This window comes from Myotis daubentonii, chromosome 8 (assembly GCF_963259705.1).
Source record: "Myotis daubentonii chromosome 8, mMyoDau2.1, whole genome shotgun sequence".
Taxonomy (NCBI): Eukaryota; Metazoa; Chordata; class Mammalia; order Chiroptera; family Vespertilionidae; genus Myotis; species Myotis daubentonii.
Window position 1 is genome coordinate 37,313,798 of NC_081847.1, and position 22,261 is coordinate 37,336,058.

Genomic DNA, 22,261 nt, shown 5'->3' on the forward strand with positions numbered 1-22,261 from the left:
TATCCTATACTAGAAGCCCGGTGCATGAAATTCATGCACTGGAGGGGGGTGTACCTCAGCCCAGCCTGCACCCTCTCCAATCTGGGACCCTCAGGGGGTGTCCGACTACCCGTTTAGGCCCAATCCCTAAACGGGCAGTCGGACATCCCTCTCACAATCCGGGACTGCTGGCTCCTAACCACTCGCCTGCCTGCCTACCTGATTGCCCCTAACTGCTTCTGCCTACCAGCCTGATCACCCCCTAACTGCTCCCCTGCTGGCCTGGTCGCCCCCAATTGCCCTCGCCTGCCAGCCTGATCGCCCAAGTGACAATTTGCATATTAGGCTTTTATTATATAAGATAAGAATGAATAAACTATTACTACACAAAACAACATGGATGAATTTCTGAACAAAGTTGAATGAAAGCAAACACAAGAAAGTATGTACCATATGTATAAAAGGCAAAACTACCCCATGGTGTTCAAAGTGAAGACCATGGTTAACCTTGCTTATGGGTAGTGATGAGAAGGGGATCAAGGAGGCTTCTGGAGTTCTATTTCTTGATCTGGATGCTGGTTATGTTTACTTTGTAATAACTCATTAAACTGTACACTAATGATTTATTCCTTTTTCTGTGTTTTTATTATACTTCAATAAAATGTACAAAAATGCTTAAAGATGTGGAATAGGCAGTGTACTAGTAAACAAAAGAAATTTGGAGATGGAAAAGAATGACCTAGAATCGTCAGAAAAGCCTTCATAGAGAAGACTTAAGAAGTGAACAGGAGCCCAGCCAGTATGGTTAAGTCGTTGAGCATTGACCTATGTACTGGGAGGTCACAGTTCATTCCTGGTCAGGGCGCATGCCCAGGTAACAGTCTCAATCCCTGGTGTAGGGTGTGCAGGGGGCAGCCAATGATTCTCTCTCATTATTGATGTTTCTATCTTTCTCTCCCTCTCCCTTCTTCTCTGAAATAAATAAATAAAAATATATATATAAATTTTTTTTTTAAAGTGAGCAGGTGAGAGATGAGTGAGAAGGCAAAGGTGAGGAAGCCATGGCATAATGGAAAGAGAAAACCACTGAGTCAGAAGACTTAGGCTGAAACTCTAGCTCTTCCTATCTCATAAATTTGTTTTGAGAATCAAATAAAATAATGTACGTTAAAGAGATATACAAACTATAATGCATAATATAAACGTAAAGACCTGTTCCAGACAACTTCAAAAATAAACTCTTTTTCAGACAGCCCCGTGTTAAAAAATATATAAGATTTTGCCCTTTTATTTTGCTTCCAAAAAGGTTCTGAAAATGAAGAGACCCAGAAGGAAAGAAGGAAAAAGGGAAAAGGATAAGAGAAGAAGGTGAGGTCTCAAGTGTTTCTTGATTACCATGGGTGTGTCTGGTCCTTTTAGCAAAAGTATAAGCTCTACCATGGCTCAGTCTGTCTTAAACTTCTTTTATTTTCTGACCCAATGCTCAACACCATTCTGGGCAGGGAGCGACACTCAATAAAAACTAGGCAGATTGTTTTTCATGTTTTCTGTGTGTGTGTGTGTGTGTGTGTGTGTGTTTAAATAGGACAACCTGGAGAAGGTCCAGAAAAGAACCACAGGAATGATCAAAGAGATGAATAAAAGGTCTTAGTGGAAAGGTTAAAATGAATTGAGGCTGTTTAGCTTGGAGAAAAAGCAATAGAAGAACTAAGAAGTAACTTAGAATAACAACACTTAAGCTGGAAGAAATCTCAGACATCTAAATGCAACCTTTTCATTTCACAGATGAGGAAACTAAGACCAGGGAAAGGTGGCAACTTGCTTAATATAATTTTAGCACAAACTTTTTTTTTAAGTTCCAATTTACACCTTGAGGAGAAAATTTATCTCAGTAGCATGAACATAAGTAGAAACTAACATATTTATATTTACTACAGCCCTGGCCGGTTTGGTTCAGTGTTTAGAGCATCAGCTAGCAGACCAAAAGGTTGCAGGTTTGATTCCCAGTCAAGAGCACTTACCTCGGTTGCAGGCTCAATCCCTGGCCCGGTCAGGGGGTGCAAACGAGAGGCAATCAATCGATGTGTCTCTTTCACATGTTCCCCTAACCCCCGCGACCTTCCCATCTACTCTCTCTCTAAAAAAAAAAAAAAATCAATGGAAAAAATATCCTCGGGTAAGGACAAAAAAAAAGATTACTTACTACAACTTATTGAAGACCTCCTATATGCCCAGCACTTTTATGCTTAGTGTTTTACTTATGTTTATCTCACAACAAACATGCAAAAATAGATAATATTTCTTTCCCCAAATTAGAAATGAGGACACTAAGGCTTAAAGAAGTAAAGTTCATTAAACGGTAGAACATATATTCCCATGACTATATCACGCAGCTTTCAAAAACCTAAGTAAAATTTAATAACACAGGCTCACGCACAATTATCAACCATTCTCCAAGAAAATGAACCAAGGCTCCTCAGAGAAACTGTTGAATCCTAGGCTAGAGCAAAGAAAATATAACATGAACCTGAAATATCTTACAGTGTCAGAAAATAAGGAAGTGTTAAAAAATGATGAAGGTGCCTGGCTGACTTGGCTCAGTAGCACAGTTTGATTCCTGGTCAGAGCACATGCCCAGGTAGGGGCCGTACAGGAGGAGGCCAATCAGTGATTCTCTCTCACCCTTGATGTTTCTCTCTCTCTCTCTCTCTCTCTCTCTCTCCCACTCCCAAATCAATAAAAATATTTTTTTAAATAATGAAGGCAGCCGTAACCGGTTTGGCTCAGTGGATAGAGCGTCGGCCTGCGGACTGAAAGGTCCCAGGTTCGATTCCGGTCAAGGGCATGTACCTTGGTTGCGGGCACATCCCCAATAGGGGGTATACAGGAGGCAGCTGATCGCTATTTCTCGCTCATCAATGTTTCTAACTCTCTATCCCTCTCCCTTCTTCTCTGTAAAAAATCAATAAAATATTTTTTTTTAAATGATGAAGGCATGTAGAAAGGAACTTGAAGGAGTTCCCAATAGCCCAAACTGGGACAATTAGATTAGCAAAATAAATAATCAGAATAATAAATTATAACTCATAGAAGAAAATACCTATGAGCTCCTGATATAAATAAATAATGGAATAAATAAATACTTGCACACTTACATGTATTACAGCATTATTCACAATAGCCAAGATGTGGAAGCAACCCAAATGCCCATCAACAGATAAACAGCTAAAGAAAATGTGGTATATACATATAATGGAATATTATGCAGCCTTTAAAAAGACACCCTGTTACATGATATAAAATGGATGAATCTTGAGGACATTATGCTAAGCAAAGTAAGTCACAAAGAGAAAATACTGTATATTCCATTCACATGAAGTATGTAAAGTAGTCAAAATCATAGAAACAGAAAGTAGAAAAGTGTTTACTAAAAGCAGAGAGTGGGGAAAGAATATTGCATGGAGAGTTTCAGTTTTATAAAGTGAAAAAGTTCTAGAGATCTGCTATACAACAATGTGATTATACTCTACACTATTGAACTGTACACTTAAAAATGGTTAAGATGGTAAATTTTATGTTATGTTTTTAATCACAAATTTTAAATTAATTAATTAGTATTATGTATCATTTTAAAATAAGAACCATTGATGGATGGTAAACGTAGTAAGCAAAGTATGATCAGAAACAGAATATTTGCATAGTCTCAAAGTGTCTTCTCACAAGATACTTACTAATTAAAAAGAGAAAAATGATAACTTTATAGTAGGGGAACCTGACAGACACCAATTTAATAACCAAGTGATCAAAGTTAGTATCACTAGTAATAAGACATATTGGCCACTGCTGGTGGGAATGCAGACTGGTGCAGCCATTGTGGAAAACAGTATGGTGTTTCCTCAAAAATTTAAAAATGGAACTGCCATTTGACCCAGTAATACCACTTCTAGGAATATATCCCAAGAAAACACAAACACGAATCAGAAAGAATATATGCACCCCTATGTTCATAGCAGCACAATTTACAATAGCTAAGATTTGGAAACAGCCTAAATGCCCATCAGCAGATGAGTGGATTAGAAAACTGTGGTACATCTACACGATGGAATACTATGCTGCTGTAAAAAAGAAGGAATTCTTACCATTTGCAGCAGCATGGATGGAACTGGAGAGCATTATGCTAAGTGAAATAAGCCAGGCAGTGAAAGAAAAATACCACATGATCTCACTCATTTATGGATAATAAAGACCATTATAACCTGAAGAATAAAAAGATAGATACAGAGAAGCATCGAACAGACTGTCAAATTACAGCAGGAAGGCTGGGCAGTGTTGGACGGGGGGTTGGGGGGGGGGCGGGGGGATGGGGGGGGGGAGCGGGAGTAAGAGATCAATCGAAGGACTTATATGCATGCATATAAGCATGACCAATGGACACAGGACACTGGGGGTGGGGGGGGGAGTGAGGGCATGTGCTGGGGGGTGGGGGAGGCCGGGGGAAGGTCAATGGGGAAGAAAGGGAGACATGTGTACTACTATTTGTAATACTTTAAACAAGAAAATAAAAATTTAAAAAAAAAAAAAGACATATTGGCAGCAAGTATCCCAAAATGATGCACTGAGAAAGGAACATTACTTTTGCCAAAAATACATAACCTCAATCCTATCTAATAATAGACAAACATGGTAATTAACCGTACCCCTGACACACTTCCCATTGGCTAATCAGGGTGATATGCAAATTAACTGCCAACCAAGATGGCGGCCGGCAGCCAGGCAGCTGAAGCGAACAGGAGGCTTGCCTGCTCCAGTGATGGAGGAAGCCAAGGTTCCCCGCCTGCCACTGCCGGCCTCTGAGCTGCACTCTAAGAAACAATGTTGCAATTATAGAAGCTAAACAAACCCCAGAAACCTGCTTTCAGCCAGCTGGGCCTCAGAGCTGGAGCTGCAACAGAGTTTCAATTATAGAAGCCAAACAAACCCAGATACCTGCTTTCAGCAGCCAAGGTCTCAGAGCTGGAGCCGAGCCTCAGAGCTAAAGATGGCTCTCAGTTCCAGTGACAGCCATAGAAGGTAAATAAATCCCAGAATAAAAAAAAAAAGGGGGGGGGGAGAGGTTGGGAGCTTCAGTCACCCGCCAGCCTGAAAACGGCCCTCAGCCCCTCACCCAGACTGGCCAGGCACCCCAGTGGGGACCCCCACCCTGAAGGGGGTATGACCAGCTGCAAACAGCCATCATCCCCTCATCCAGGCTGGCCAGGCACCCAAGTGGGAACCCTTACCTTGAAGGGGGTGTGACCAGCTGCAAACAGCCATCATCAACTCAGCCAGGCTGGCCAGGCACCCCAGTGGGGACCCCCACCCTGAAGGGGGTGTGACCAGCTGCAAACAGCCATCATCCTCTCATCCAGGCTGGCCAGGCACTATGACACACACTGACCACCAGGGGGCAGACGCTCAATGCAGGAGCTGCCCTCTGGTGGTCAGGGCGCTCTCACATGGGAGGAGCTCTGCTCAGCCACAAGCCAGGCTGATGGCTGCCAGTACAGCAGTGGTGGTGGTGGGAGCCTCTCCTGCCTCCTCAGCAGCACTAAGGATGTCCAACCCCGCTGGCAAGTGGACATCCCCCGAGGGCTGCCGGGCTGCCAGAGGGATGTCTGATTGCCATCTTAGGCCCAATCCCCCGGAGAGCGGGCCTAAGCCAGCAGGTGGTCATCCCCTGAAGGGTCCCAGACTGCAAGAGGGCACAGGTAGGGCTGAGGGACCTCCCTCCCCACCGAGTGCAAAAATTTTTGTGCACCGGGCATCTAGTCTAATTATAAGAAAATATTAGACAAACCCATATTGAGAGACTACAAAAGGACATTAGGGGGGAGAAATACTGGAAAAAGGTGTGTTGATTACTTAATAGCATTATATCAATGTTAATTTCCTGGTTTCAATAATTGCACTATGGTTACATAGGATGTTAACATTCAAGGAAGCTAGATGAAGGGTATATACTATTTTTACAACTTTCCTGTATGTTTAAATTATTTCAAAAAAATATTTAAAAGCAGACTCATCATAGTATGACAACTTTAAGAGATTATTTAGGACAAAGATGAGAGTACAATGTCCCTAGCTTTTTTTTTTTTTTTTTTTTTTTTTTTAAATATATTTTATTGATTTTTCACAGAGAAGACGGGAGAGGGATAGAGAGTTAGAAACATCGATGGGAGAGATCCATCAGCTGCCTCCTGCACGCCCCCCACTGGGGATGTGCCCGCAACCAAGGTACATGCCCTTGACCGGAACCGAACCCGGGACCCCCCAGTCCGCAGGCCGACGCTCTATCCACTGAGCCAAACCGGTTCGGCAGTGTCCCTAGCTTTTTAAAGATAATATGCTTATAGCATTTGACACTACCTTAGATATCACCTGATACTACCACTCATCCAATGAAGGATTCTTTTATGTCATGCCCTTAAAATACAGTCTCCCAACCATTGCCTCAATATGTCCAATGAGAGTAAATTTACTGTCAAAATGCAACCCAATCCATTACACCACAATTCTAATTAACTCAAAAGTTCTTTCTCATTCTGAGCCAAATTTGCCTGTCAGACATATACCTGAGAATATCATTCTGAAGCAGACGTTTCTGACCAGGGGTTCTCAAAGATGGGAATATACTAGTATATACCCAGGTACAGTCAATATGACAAAATGTCCGATTTATTTACATTGACTAAAATTACATCTTGTCAACATGAAATAAACCACCCTAAGTTATTTATGTAGATGCTTTGCTATAATGCTGTCCCATAGCCTAATACAATACCTGGTATATATCAGGTACCCCAGAAATGTTTATGATTCAAAAAATGAGACACTGCCCTAACTGGTTTGGCTCAGTGGATAGAGCGTCAGCCTGTGGATTCAAGGGTCCCAGGTTCGATTCCGGTCAAGGGCATGTACCTTGGTTGTGGGCACATCCCCAGCAGGGAGTGTGCAGGAAGCAGCTGATCAATGTTTCTCTCTAATCAATGTTTCTAACTATCTCTCTCCCTTCCTCTCTGTAAAAAATCAATAAAATATATATTTTTTTAAATGAGACACAAGTCAGAGAGTCATATAATGAGTTCCCCCCACCACCATCTATACACACACAAATAACAAATGATTGAGATAAATTCTATTAAAATTTTTCAATGCACAAGAAGTAACAGAACATAGCCCAATTCTGAAAAAAGATAGCTGCCTGACTACCCAGAGTAGATGCCTCTTCTGCACAGAGATAATCTTTATTTATTCAACATACATTTAATACCTACTCTGTGTCTAGCTTAGTAAAAAGCCCAGGAAATACAAGGACAAGCAAGACATTTCTTCAGAATGGCAAGGTTTACATACTAGTTGAAGGGAATTACTCTATATTTTAAATATCTTAATACATTATATTTATACTAGAGGCCCAATCACGAAATTCTGCAAGAGTAGGCCTTCCTTCCCCCAGCTGCCAGCACTGGCTTCTCTCTGGCACCCAGGACCCGGGCTTCCCCCCGGCCGCAGCTTCGTCCAGAATGACGTCCGGTCTAATTATCATATTACCCTTTTATTATTACAGATAAGTAAATACATAAATATAAATACAGATGCTCCTTGACTTACAATGGAGTCACAATCCAATAAACACACTGTAAGTCGAAAATGCATTTAATACACCTAACCTACTGAACACAACTTCGCCTAGCCTTAAACTTACTCAGAACTCTCATATTAGTCTACAGTTGGGCAAAATCACCTAACACAATGCATACACTATAGAGTATCAGTTGTTTCCTCTTGTGATCATATGGCTGATTGGGAACTGCGGCTTTCTCTACCAATGTTCAGCATCAGACGAATATTAAACCACATATCACTAGCCCAGGAAAAGATCAAAATTCAAAACTGAAGTATGGTTTCAAATGAATGCATATGCCTTTTATACCATTGTAAAGTCGAAAAATCATAAGTCAAATCATTGTAAGTTGAGGACCGTCTGTACTAGTAATTTATATCAAAAATAATTTTAACTGCATCAAATAAAGAAAGTTAATGGCTACAGAAGGAATCCGTATAAATTGGTAAGAAAATAAATTAATAAATGAATAAATAAATAAATAAATAAGAAAAATAAATTCCCAGTAAATAAATGGAGAAATTATATAAGCATACAATTTTTCCAATTCAGAATACACTGATAAAGAAAAAAATGTTTAAATTTACCCTGTTAGGTAGACAAATAAATGCAAAGCAAAACAAGGTAATATTTCCTAACCACTTAATTTAAAATTTTTTTTAAATACCTAATTTAGGGGAGATAATAATGAAAAACTAATTATATATACATTGCTGGTGGCAGCATAAATTAAAACAGCTTTTGGAGAAGAAAATGTTCACAGCCTTTGACCAAGGGTATACCCGCCTAGGAATTTATCTTTAATAATTAAAAATAAGAAAAACCATGTATCAAGAAAATTATAACTGCATTAAAGCCTATAATGGCAAAAAATTTTGGAAATAATTTTAATATTAAACAAAAGGTAAGTAAATAGAATGACATGTAGCAATTAAAAATGTAACTATGAACTCTACCCAACAATATGAATAATGTCTGCTCTAATAAATGAAAAGGTACCAGAACATAAAATTCTGTGGATATTTGTTAATGTACCTAAGGAAAAAATTAGTACAAGAACCAGCAGATTTTTCAGGTTTGAGGTCATGAGTGATTTTTATTTCCTTTATTACTAAATTAGTTTCATGGCTAACAAAAATCAGGAGGAAAAACTTTCAAGGAGTGTCCACAGTAAACTACATCATAATAAATCATGTGTCAATAGTAAATTAAAGCCTCAAATAATTCTTTGGATTTTATGTTCATGAAAAGAAAAAACAAACAAAGAAAGAAATATTCTTCCTCTCCCCCCCCCCCGCCCCCCCCCGCCGCCCCAAAAAAAAGCATCTATGAAAAGAAAACTGAAGAAAAGTTAACTCTAAGATGAATATCTGGAAACACTCCCAACAGTAAAAATCATCAGACTGTAGCATGGTATCCTAGGCTAAGTTCCACTGTTGGGGTATTTAGAAGGAACGCCCTAGACACCATACTGCAGGAATCAGTCCTGAGCTGGCACCACAGAGACCCAGGAGTGGTCTCATGAGGTTTTTTTCCATCACACAATTTGCTTGGCTAATCTATAAATACATGACATTTGCACATAAACACTAAGGTTTTCATACCAACCAAAGGAACAACAAACCTTACCTGGAAAATGCCAGACAGAGCCCTGCCCCACTGTCCCTGTGTAGGAGACAAAGGTACCAACCGGCTGCATACTGGAACCCACTGGGAGATGCTAATTGGAATCTGGTTCCTCTAAAGAAAGAAAAAAAAAGTCCGTCAAAAATCTATATCAGACTCCACATGTAGAAGGCAAGGAGCATATATAAATTTAGAAATTCTGTCAGAACGGGGCACATGAAAGGAGAACATCCAAAATAGAACCAGGATCAAGCTTCCCTATGCTTATCACTTCTGCGTCCTCCCACTTTGTTGGGGGTGTCCAATCTGAGCTTTCAAAAAACTGATTACATACTGGAAAGATTTGAGCAAATCAGTAAATACATTAACAATGAAGGGTCAAGTTTCTATCAGAGAAAGAAGTTGACAAGTATGAAAAGGCAGAAGGGTAGAAAAAACCCTGTGTAGTGGGCTGGAATTAAAGTAATTAGTATGTGTTTTATATATACATAGATAAGTAGATACAAAGATAAGTGTGTGTGTGTGTATATACATACACACATATATATTTCCTACCCCTGTCCTGATCGGGCCTGGAAGCAATGATGGACTGGTAGTAGTGACAGCCTGGTAGCAGTGACCACATACATCCAGGCTTGGTTTCTAAATAGCAATATTCAATAAAAAGAACCAGTCTTCTCTGAAGAAGAGTTGACTCCTGAATAGGATCAATGCTCCTGAAAGCCTTATTCAGAAAGAATGACATTATTTGATATTTGATCTGTCTAGTAGTTCCTTGGAAGACTCCATCTTGCAAGGCTGTCTTGGAACTCACCCAGTATGAAAAACACTTTCTCCAGAGCATTGACTGAAAACAAATAAAGGCAGTTTAACTTTGTGGTTGCCTGAAGCAGTGGATAATACTGGGGGAAACAGTAAGTTAAACATAAAGCTTAAAAGGAAAAGCAGGGGCCCTGTCCCGTGTGCCCAATGGCTAGAGCATCAACCTGCGCACCAAAGGGTCATGGGTTTGATTCTCAGTCAACAGCATGTTGGGGCCCTAGCCGGTTTGGCTCAGTGGATAGAGCATCGGTCTGCAGACCAAAGGGTCAGGGTTCAATTCCAGTCAAGGGCATGTATCTTGGTTGCAGGCTCCTCCCTGGCCAGGGCCCTGGTTAGGGCGTGTACAGAAGGCAATCAATTGATATGTCTCTCTCACATCAATGCTTCTCTCTGTCTTTCGCTCTCTCTTCCACTCTTTATAAAAGGTCAATAGAAAAATATCCTTAGGTGAGGATTTTTTTAAAAAGAGCATGTTGGGGGCATAGGAGGCAATCAATTGATATGTCTCTCTCACATCAATGTTTCTCTCCCCTCCCCCCGCTCTAAAATTCAAAGGAAAAAATACCCTTGAATGAGGATTAACAACAAAAAACAAAAAAGAAAAGCAGTGAAATGAAATGTTCACAGGGACTTTGAAAAGCTCTGACATATTCCTGAGAATCTGAAGGCCATGCACATGCACAGGGTTGTGCCCACACCCAGAGCTGTGCTCATAAACACAAAAGACCTGAGAATGCCCTAAGCTCTCACCTCTGATGGCCTTTAAGGCTCTGAACAAGCAGGAAGTGAAGGTTATGGCAGAATGTTGAAGGCCCCAACATGTACATGGAGCCCCTCAACAAAAACTGGGAGACTTACTGGTTCCAGGCATTTAAGGAACTCTCCAGCCACACATTATCTGACCACCAAGCTAACTGAGTAGAGAGCACACAACAAAGAATACAAACTTTATAGAATTAAGTCAGAAAAGTCACCAAACAGAAATACAATAATAAATTTTGGGAAAGGAAAGAACTGATTTCCACATTATTTGAAATTACCAGTTTTCAACAAAAAAAATTATGAAACACATAAAGAAATAAAATCCACATACAAAAAAGAAATCCATACACAGGGAGAAAAATCAATAGACACTGTCCCTGAGGAAGCCCACACATTAGACAAACTAGACAAAGATTTTGAACCAGCTGTTTTATTTTTTTAATATATTTTATTGATTTTTTATAGAGAGGAAGGGAGAGGGATAGAGAGTTAGAAACATCAATGAGAGAGAAACATCGATCAGCTGCCCCCTGCACACCCCCTACTGGGGATGTGCCTGCAACCAAGGTACATGCCCTTGACTGGAATCGAACCTCCGCAGGCCAATGCTCTATCCACTGAGCCAAACCGGTTAGGGCTATTTTTTTTAAATATATTTTTATTGATTTCAGAGAGGAAGGGAGAGGGAGAGATAGACACATCAACGATGAGAGAGAATCACTGATTGGCTGCCTCCTGCATGCCCCCACGGGGAATCAAGCCCGAAACCCCGGGCATGTGCCCTTGACCAGAATCAAACCCAGGACCCTCTGTCGGCAGGCCGACCCTCTATCCATTGAGCCAAACCGGGCAGGGCTGAACCACAGCTATTTTAAATATTTAAAAACTAAAGGAAACCATATCTAAAGAACTATAGCAAAATATGAAAATGATAGAGAATATCAACAAAGAGAGAAACTAAAAATAAAAATTCTGGCCCAGCTGGAATGGCTCAGTTGGTTGAGCATCATCCCGTGCATCAAACAGTTGCTGGCTCGATCCGTCAGGGTACATATCTGGGTTGTGGATTTGATCCCTAATCAGGGAGCGGATGGAAGGCAACTGATCAATGTCTCTCTCACACATCTCTTCCCCCTCTTCCTCTCTCTAAGTATGTTCTCAGATGAGGATTAATAGTAATAATAATAATAAATAAAATAAAATAAAATAAAAATTCTGGAGTTGAAAAGAACAATAAACAAACATTTCAGTAAGGGGTGCAACAGATTTGAGCAGAAGAATCAATGAGCTTGAAGACAGGTCAATTGAAATTATCCAATCTAAAGAACAGAAAGAAAAAATAATAAAGAAAATTTAACAGAACGTCCGAGATCTTTGGGACATCACCAAACATTACCAACATATGCATAACTGGGAGTTTCAAAAGGAGAAGAGAGAAATAAATGAAGAGAAAAAAATATTTAAAGAAATACTGGCAGAAAACATCCCAAATTTGATTTAAAAAATCAATCTATAAATCTAAGAAACTCAACTAACTCCAAGTAGGATAAACTCAAGAGATCCACAAATAGACATATCATAATCAAGTTGCTGAAAGACAATAAAAAGAATCTTAAAAGCAGCAAGAGAAGCGACTCATCATTTACAAGAGATCCTCAATAACATTAACAGCTAATTTCTCCTCAGAAATCATGGAGGCCAAAAGGCAATGGGATAAAATGTTCAAAATGCTGGGGGTAGGGGGGAGTAATGACTGTCAAACAAGAATTCTATATCTAGCAAAGCTATTATTCAAAAGTGAAGGAAATTATTAAGACCATCTAGATAAACAAAAACTGAGGAAATCTGTCAATAACAGACCTGCCCTACAACAAATACTAAAGGGAGATCTGCAGGCTAAAATAAGACCTTTTACACTACAGTAACTTAAATCCACATGAAGAAGTAAAGTGCACTGGTAATGGTAACTATTTAAATAAATAAAAAATACAGTATAAATGTATTTTTTTAACTTTTTTATTGAATTTACTGGGTGACATCAGTTAATCAAATTATATGTTTTCAGGTGTACAATTCTATAATACATCATCTGTATATTGTATTATGTGTTCATCACCCCAAGTCGTCTCCTTCCATCACCATTTACTCCCTTATGCCCTCTCCTACCACCCCCACCCCTTTCCTTCTAGTAATCACCACACTGTGGTCTGTGTCTGAGTTTGTTTGTTTTTGCTTAATCCCCTCACCCTTTTCACCCACTCCTACAACTCCCATTCCCTCTGACAGCTATCGGTCTGTTCTCTATCTATGAGTCTATTTCTACTTTGTTTATTTTGTTCATTAGATTCCACATATAAGTGAAATCATATGGTACCTTACTTCCTCTGACTGGCTTATTTCACTTATTATAATGCTTTACATGTATTTTTTGCTCATAGTTATTTTTTAATTTAAAAGAATTGAATAGCCAAACCGGTTTGGCTCAGTGGATAGAGCATCAGCCTGCAGACTGAAAGGTCCCAGGTTGGGTTCCAGTCAAGGGCATGTACCTTGGTTGCGGGCACATCCCCAGTAGGAGGTGTGCAGGAGGCAGCTGGTCGATGTTTCTCTCTCATTGATGTTTCTAACTCTCTATCCCTCTCCCTTCCTCTCTGTAAAAAATCAATAAAATACATTTAAAAAAAAAAGAATTGAATAAAGCAAGAACTATAAATCTATGTTGATGGGCACATAATCTATAAAGATGTAATTTGAATGACAATAATGGCACAAAAGAGAAGGGAAGGGACAAAGCAATATATAATCAAAGTTTTTATATATACTATTATTGAAATCAAGTTAGTAATAATCAAACTAGATTGTTATAAACTAAGATGTTAATTATAATCCCCAGGGAATACACTAAGAAAATAACATAAAATAATAGTAAAATTTTACACCATATACAAAAATTAACTCAAAATAGGTCAAAAACTGTTTTTTAATTTTACTGATTTTTTAGAGAGATAGGAAGGGAGGAGACAGAAACAGTGATATGAGAGCGCAACATAAATCAGCTGCCTCCTACACGCCCCTACTAGGGATCAAGCCCGCAACTGGGCATGTGCCCTGACCAGGAATGGAACCAGCAATCTTTCTGTGCTCAGGATGATGCCCAACCAAATAAGTCACACCAGCCAGGCTAAAGACCTAAATTTAACACCTAAAACTATGAAACTTTTAGTAGAAAATATAAGGGAAAGCTTCATGATATTGGATTTGACAATGATTTTTTGGATATAACACCAAAAGCATAGGCAACAAAAGAAAAAAGAGTTAAGTTGAATTTCATCAAAATTAAAAATTTTTGTACATCAAAGAATACTACCAACAAAGTGAAAAGGCATGGGAGAAAATACTTCCAAATCATATATCTGATAAGGGATTCATATCCAGAATATATTAAGAACTCCTACAACTCAACAACAATAATAAAAAAAATACTCAATTTAAAAATGGGCAAAGGACTTGAATAAACATTTCTCTGAAGATATAATTTTATTTTTTTAAATATATTTTATTGATTTTTCACAGAGAGGAAGGGAGAGAGATAGAGAGTCAGAAACATCGATGAGAGAGAAACATCGATCAGCCGCTTCCTGCACATCCCCCACTGGGGATGTGCCTGCAACCCAGGTACATGCCCTTGACCAGAATCGAACCCGGGACCTCTCAGTCCGCAGGCTGACGCTCTATCCACTGAGCCAAACCGGTTTCGGCATGAAGATATAATTTTAAAGGCCAACAAGCATTTAAAATATGCTTAATGTCACTAATCCTATATAATAAAAGGTTAATATGCAAATTGAATGAATGGCGGAATGACCAGTCGCTATGATGCACACTGACCACCATGGGCGGGGGGGGGGGGGGGGGCAGATGCTCAACACAGGAACTGTCCCCTGGTGGTCAGTGTGCTTCCACAGGGGAGCGACACTCAGCCAGAAGCCAGGTTCATGGCTGGGGAGCGCAGCAGTGGTGGCAGGAGCCTCTCCCGCCTCTGCAGAAGCGCTAAGGATGTCTGACTGCCGGCTTATACCCGGAAATCCCCAGAGGGCTCCCAGACTATAAGAGTGTGCAAGCTGGGCTGAGGAACCCCCACCCCTGAGAGCATGAATTTCACACACTGGGCCTCTAGTCATTAGAGAAAAGCAAATCAAAATTACAATGAGATATCACCTCACACCCATTAAGATGACCACTATGAAAATAAAATCAACAAGGATTGGTGAAAACATGGAGACACTGGAATTCTGTGTTTTGCTGGTAGGATATAAAATGGTTCAGCTGCTGTGAAAAATTAAATGGTAATTCCTCAAAAAATTAAACATACTTACCTTACACTCCCATAATTCCACTTCTTAGTTTAGACCCAAAAGAAGTGAAAACAGGGACTCAAACAGATATTTGTATACTCATGTTCATGGTAACACTATTTCACAATAGTCAAAAGATGGAATATCTCAAGTGTCCATTGACAGATGAATGAATAAACATAAAGTGATATATACTAGTATACACAACGAAATAGTATTCAGCCTTAAAAAGGAAGGACATTCTGACACGTTACAACATGGATAAACCTTGAGGGCATTTACTAAGTGAAATAATCCAGTCACAAAAGGACACATTCTGTATAATTCCATTTATCTGAGGTACCTAGAATAGTCAAAATCTTAAAGACAGAAAGTAGAATGGTGATGAGTACAGAGTTTCGGTTTTGTAAGATGAAAACAGTGGATGTTCACATAAACAAATTGAAAGAAAAAAACCACATGGTCTTATCAATTGATGCAGAAAAAGCATTTGACAAAATTCAACACCCATTTTTGATAAAAACCCTCACCAAGGTGGGAGTAGAAGGGTCATACCTCAACATAATAAAAGCCATATATGACAGGCCCACAGCCAACATCATACTCAATGGACAAAAACTAACACCATTTCCCCTAAGAACAGGAACAAGACAGGGATGCCCCCTCTCACCACTCCTGTTCAACATAGTACTGGAAGTGTTAGCCATTGCAATTCGGCAAGAAGAAGAAATAAAAGGCATCCAAATTGGAAAAGAGGAAGTAAAACTGTCCTTATTTGCAGACGACATGATATTATACATACAAAACCCTAGAGATTCCATCAAAAAGCTACTAGACTTAATACATGAATTTGGCAATGTAGCAGGATACAAAATTAACCCCAAGAAATCTGAGGCATTTCTATACACCAATAATGAACTTTCAGAAAGAGAGATTATAAAAACAATCCCATTTACCATTGCACCAAAAAAATTAAGCTACCTAGGAATAAACTTAACTAAAGAGGTAAAAGACCTCTACTCAGAAAACTACAGGACGTTGAAAAAAGATATAGAGGAAGACATAAACAGATGGAAGAACATACCGTGTTCATGGATTGGTAGAATCAACATCATTAAAATGTCCATACTACCCAAAGCAATCTATAAATTCAACGCACTTCCCATTAAAATACCAACAGCATACTTCAGAGATCTAGAACGAACTTTCCAAAAATTCATCTGGAATAAAAAAAGACCCCGAATAGCTGCAGCAATCCTGAAAAAGAACAAAGTAGGTGGGATCTCAATACCAGATATCAAGTTGTATTACAAAGCCACTGTTCTCAAAACTGCCTGGTACTGGCACAAGAATAGGCATATAGATCAATGGAATAGAATAGAGAGCCCAGAAATCGGCCCGAACCAATATGCTCAATTAATATTTGACAAAGGAGGCAAGAACATACAATGGAGCCAAGATAGTCTCTTCAACAAATGGTGTTGGGAAAATTGGACAGATATATGCAAGAAAATGAAACTAGACCACCAACTTACACCATACACAAAAATAAACTCAAAATGGATAAAGGACTTAAATGTACGACAGGAAACCATAAAAATTCTAGAAGAAGCCAAAGGCAACAAAATCTCAGACATATGCCGAAGCAATTTCTTCACTGATACAACTCCTAGGGCGCTTGAAACGAAAGAGAAAATGAACAAATGGGACTACATCAAAATAAAAAGCTTCTGCACAGCAAAAGAAACCATCAACAAAACAACGAGAAAACCCACTCTGTGGGAAAACATATTTGCCAATGTCATATCTGATAAGGGCCTAATCTCCAAAATTTATAGGGAACTCATACAACTTAACAAAAGGAAGATAAACAATCCAATCAAAAAATGGGCAAAGGACCTAAATAGACACCTTTCAAAAGAGGACATTCAGAAAGCCAAGAGACATATGAAAACATGCTCAAAGTCACTAATCATCCGAGAGATGCAAATCAAAACAACAATGAGGTACCATCTCACACCTGTCAGACTGGCTATCATCAACAAATCAACAAAGGACAAGTGCTGGAGAGGATGTGGAGAAAAAGGAACACTTGTGCACTGCTGGTGGGAATGCAGACTGGTGCAGCCACTATGGAAGACAGTATGGAGTTTCCTTAAAAAACTGAAAATGGAACTCCCATTTGACCCTGTGATCCCACTTCTAGGAATATATCCCAAGAAACCGGAAACACCAATCAGAAAGGATATATGCACCCCTATGTTCATAGCAGCACAATTCACCATAGCTAAGATTTGGAAACAGCCTAAGTGCCCATCAGTAGATGAATGGATTAGAAAACTGTGGTACATCTACACGATGGAATACTATGCTGCTGTAAAAAGGAAGGAACTCGTACCATTTGCAACGTCATGGATGGAACTGGAGAGCATTATGCTAAGTGAAATAAGCCAGTCAATAAAGGAAAAATACCACATGATCTCACTCATTCATGGACAATAGAGACCATTATAAACTTTTGAACAATAATAGATACAGAGGCAGAGCTGCCTCAAACAGATTGTCAAACTGCAGCGGGAAGGCCAGGGAGGGTTGGGGGGCAGGAGGTAGAGGGGTAAGAGATCAACTAAAGGACTTGTATGCATGCATATAAGCATAACCAATGGACATAAGACACTGGGGAATAGGGGAGGCTAGGGGACTGTCTAGGGCGGGGGGATAAAATGGACACATATGTAATACCCTTTGTAATACTTTAAGCAATAAAAAAAAAAAAAGAAGAAGAAAAAAAAAGAAAACAGTGGATGTTGGTGGTAATAGTAGCACAACAATGTGAATGTATTTAATGCCCTCAACTGAATACTCAAAAATGGTTAAAATGGTACATTTACATTATGTATATTTTACTAAAAAAAATTTTAAAGTACAGAGTGTCTTTCTGTAATTTCTACTATTGTCAATGAAAAGCAAAAATGATCACCAATGCCCAGGACAGCTCATTTATATATATAAAAGCCTAAGCCACCGTCCGACCAGTAGTTATGACGCGCAATGACCACCAGAGGGCAGACACTCAACACAGGAGCTGATAAGCTGTGGTAACTTGGCAGCTGTGGTTCTTGGGTGACGCACCCGGAACCAGAGAGGAGGGAGCCCAATTCTGGGGTGCAGGTGCGTCACCCAAGAACCGCCTTCTAGCTATCTGGGACCCCTCGGGGGATGTTGGAGAGACAGTTTCAGCCTGATCCCCGCAGGCCAAGCCAAGGGACCCCACTGGTGCACGAATCCGTGCACCAGGCTTCCAGTAAAACTATAAGCAAGTCCCATTGCACTACTCAAAAGGCCAGTTCCCCTTCTGGAGCTACTCAGCAATAGCAGTGTTTTAGTTTCCTCCTCCTTCCCAAACCCATCATTGGACAGGGAATAAAACTGACCAGTAAGTCTGAAAGAAGAAAAAATAAAGGAAGACTAATGAGAATGTTTCAGGAACACTACCTCTCTGTGGTTCAATTTTCTTATCAGTAAAATGGGGAAAATAATAGTGCTTACCTTTTCAAAGGGCTGTTGTAAAGATTAAGTTCACATATATGAAGTATGTAAGAGTGCTTAGCACATGGTAAGTGCCCTATAAATGTTAGCTGTTAATATTATTGCCCAGGAAATCTCAACAACTATAACCTTTATCGCAGCACTGTCTCGCTCTCATGAACACCAACTCTCCAACTGCTAAAAAAGAAAAAAAAATATCTATCTCCAGCTGGATCTTCTCAGTGGACACTACTATTAACTCAGTTATCAAAGGCTGACCTGGATCTCACTGTTAAGACTCCTCCTTCTCCCTCACCCTCCATATCTAACCTCTCATCAAGCCCTATATACTCTCTTTCCTATTGAAACCATCCCTTCCTCTTTAACCACACTGCTCCTCCTCCCTTACTATAGGTTTTTATCACTTCTTCCAGGATTACTTAAGTACCTTCTGATGGACTTTGGGGGTCTCTAATTTCAGCTCTCTCTGATCCATCCACAACTACTACAGGGATCTACTAATATTTTTTTTTAAACTCTAGCCCTAACCAGTTTGGCTCAGTGGATAGAGCAGCCCTCGGACTGAAGGGTCCCAGGTTCGATTCCAGTTAAGGGTATGTGCCTCAGTTGCAGGCTCAATCCCTGGCCCTGGTTGGGTGCATGCAGGAGATAACCAATTGATGTGTGTCTCTCACATCGATGTTTCTGTCTCTCTTACTCTGTTCCACTCTCTAAAAATCAATGGAAAAATATCCTCGGGTGAGGATTAACAAACAAACCAAAAAAAATCTAATAGTGAGTATGTGAGTGTTTACTATGTTGAATATTAAAAAAAAAAATTTTATACTTTCAAAATAAAAATTTTTAATTTAGAAAAGCATGTAAATATATCACTGGTCCCATTTGATTCTCTGGTCAACCCTATCAAATTTACTGTTAAAAAAATCTGAGACTCAGAGAAGTTAGGTGACTTGCTCAAAGTCACACCCACAGAAGTAACAGAGCTAAGCTTACAACCAAGGCCCTTCAGACTCCTAAACATGTGCACTTTCCTGTATCTGTGAGTTCCTCACATGCCTAACCCAAATACCTCTTCAGAGTAGGTGATCCATAAATATCTGCTACTTTCATGTTTACTGACACTTTTAACCTGTCCTACAGGAGTTTCCACTGCTTTGTCACACATCCTATATAATAATAAATATAATAAAAGGGTAATATGCAAATCGCCCAAACAGCAGAACCGGTCGCTATGATGTGCATTGACCACCAGGGGGCAGGCACTCAATGCAGGAGCTGCCCCCTGATGGTCAGTGTGCTCCCACAGGGGGAGTGCCACTCAGCCAGAAGCTGGGCTCACAGCTGGCAAGCGCAGCGGCGGTGGCGGAAGCCTCTCCTGCCTCTGTGGCAGCGCTAAGGATGTCTGACTGCCAGCTTAGGCCCGCTCCCCCTGGAGTTGGACATCCCCTGAGGGCTCCTGGTCTGTAAGAGGGCACAGGCCAGGCTGAGGGACACCTTCCCCTGAGTGCACAAATTTCATGCACCGGGCCTCTAGTTACATTATAACACCAGTCCGGCGGGGAAGAGGGGCCCTAGTAGTTGGCCAGCCAGCCCCACTCCTGATTGGGATGGGGGGTCCAAACGGAGGTGGGACCGACCAAGGGGAGGGGCCGCAGGCGGTTGGCCGGCGGCCCCACCCTAGATTGGGATGTTGGGGGCCGATGGGGGGGGTACCCAAGCTAGCTGGGAAAGGGGCCACAGGCAGTTGGCAGCCAGCCCCTCCCCCAATCAGGGTATTGAGGGCCAATCGGGGCCCGGATCGGCTGGTTGGCTGCTGCAGTGTGCATCATAGCCACCTATCATGCCAGTCGTTCTGCCGTTCCGGTCGCTGGGCTTTTATATATATAAATGTTTAAAGGACCTCAAAGATTCACTGTATAAAGTGAAAGTGACTTTCCTTATCTAAACTTACTTTTCCCCTAAAAAGATTACTAGAAAGGATAAATGGGGGTGGGGGTAGGACAGATCCAATTAATAGAATCCATTCAGAGAGGCAGAATCTATGGATGCTACCACCTAAGAAGAAATGAACCTGAAACACTCCACATGCTCAGGAATAAGAATATCTAAGATAGCTGGGGCATCTGCTAACTTCCAAAACAAACTAAGGGGTTCATTTCAGGTATACTGCCCAATAAACTTTTCATCTCTTCCCCCAAGTATCCATCTTAAAAACTAAATAACTTGGGCCCTAGCTGATTTGGCTCAGTGGATAGAGTGTCAGCCTGTGGACTGAAGGGTCCCAGGTTCAATTCCAGTCAAGGGCACATACCCAGGTTGTGGGCTCAATCCCCAGGAGGGGGTGTGCAGGAGGTAGCTGATCAATGATTCTCTCTCACCATTGATGTTTCTATCTCTGTCCCTCTCTGAAATCAATAAAAAATATATTAAAAAAGTAAAACACACACACACTAAATAAGCTGGGACATCCTAGTCATCATTTCCTCAGCAGTCCTGATCTCAATCAATTCTTGCTCTTGCATCAACAATTACTCTGCCAAGTGAATCTTTCTCTAGGTTATAAAAGCTATCCTTCAAACAAATATATATATATATATATATATATATATATATATATATATATATATATATATATATATATATATATATATATATATATACTGAGCAGCAATCGTGGGCACTGCACTTTGCTAGACTGAGAAGAAATATAAGTAAAACTGCAGTCCTTGTAAGCCATATAGTAAAAGATTAGAAAGTGTAAAATGGCAACTCAAAAGACAACCAGAGGCAAGAACTGATAGTCTCAGCTATGAAACACCAATGTCCTTGACCCAGGTTTTGAAAAACTTGCTAAAATTATACTCTCCCATCCCTCCACGGTTAGCAGGCTAAGCTCTGTATCCTCCTAACCTTTCCCTGCGGCCACTTTCTCTCTCCTTTCGTTCCTGGAGGTCGCATTATGCTAGAAGGATCCGGGCTGAATCACAAGGGCAGTAGCTTCCCATAAGGGTGCGAGTTAGTTGAGTAGTCCTTCCCGACCTCATTCTTCATTCATTCGTTCAACAACCGTCTATCGGACACCTATGATATGCCAGACACTGTACGAGGCCGAGTGAAAACGGCAGCGAGGACCTCAGTTTTCGCGCAGCTTTCAACCTGATCATTTGTCACGGTAGCCCACGTAACGGTCGTTCAGAATTGACCGACTGCTCTCTGAAACAAACCCGGGAAACCTCGGGGTCCCAAAGGGCCGCAGATGAACGTCCTCGTTTCCCACGTCAGGCTCCTGAGGTCTGAGAGGGACCTGCCCGGCGTCACACGGTACCTCGGCGACAGAACAGGGACCGGATAGAACCCTGTCTCGCGGAACTCGCATCAGCGCCCCACGTGCCGCCTCTCCCTGAGGGGAAGCGGTCGCAGGCGGCGACTGAGGAAAACCAAACCGCATCGAATTCAGATCCGATGTCACTCTCCCTCTCCTCCCAAGGGGGGAAACCACGGCCAA

General features: G+C 40.7%; 1 protein-coding gene across 4 annotated transcripts in view; it reads right to left on the reverse strand.

Annotated features, from left to right (window-relative positions):
• The window catches only part of LOC132239557 (ubiquinol-cytochrome-c reductase complex assembly factor 1), a 119,204-nt gene that overhangs the window by 96,535 nt on the left and 408 nt on the right, over window positions 1–22,261 (reverse strand). For 3 of the 4 annotated variants that reach the window (XM_059705980.1, XM_059705979.1, XM_059705978.1), the window contains exon 2: window positions 9,272–9,382. The exons of the other annotated variant lie outside the window; for it this stretch is intronic. In XM_059705980.1, coding sequence (XP_059561963.1) covers window positions 9,272–9,382 — 111 coding nt within the window. The remainder of the gene's footprint in view (window positions 1–9,271; window positions 9,383–22,261) is intronic. 4 annotated transcript variants of the gene reach the window in all.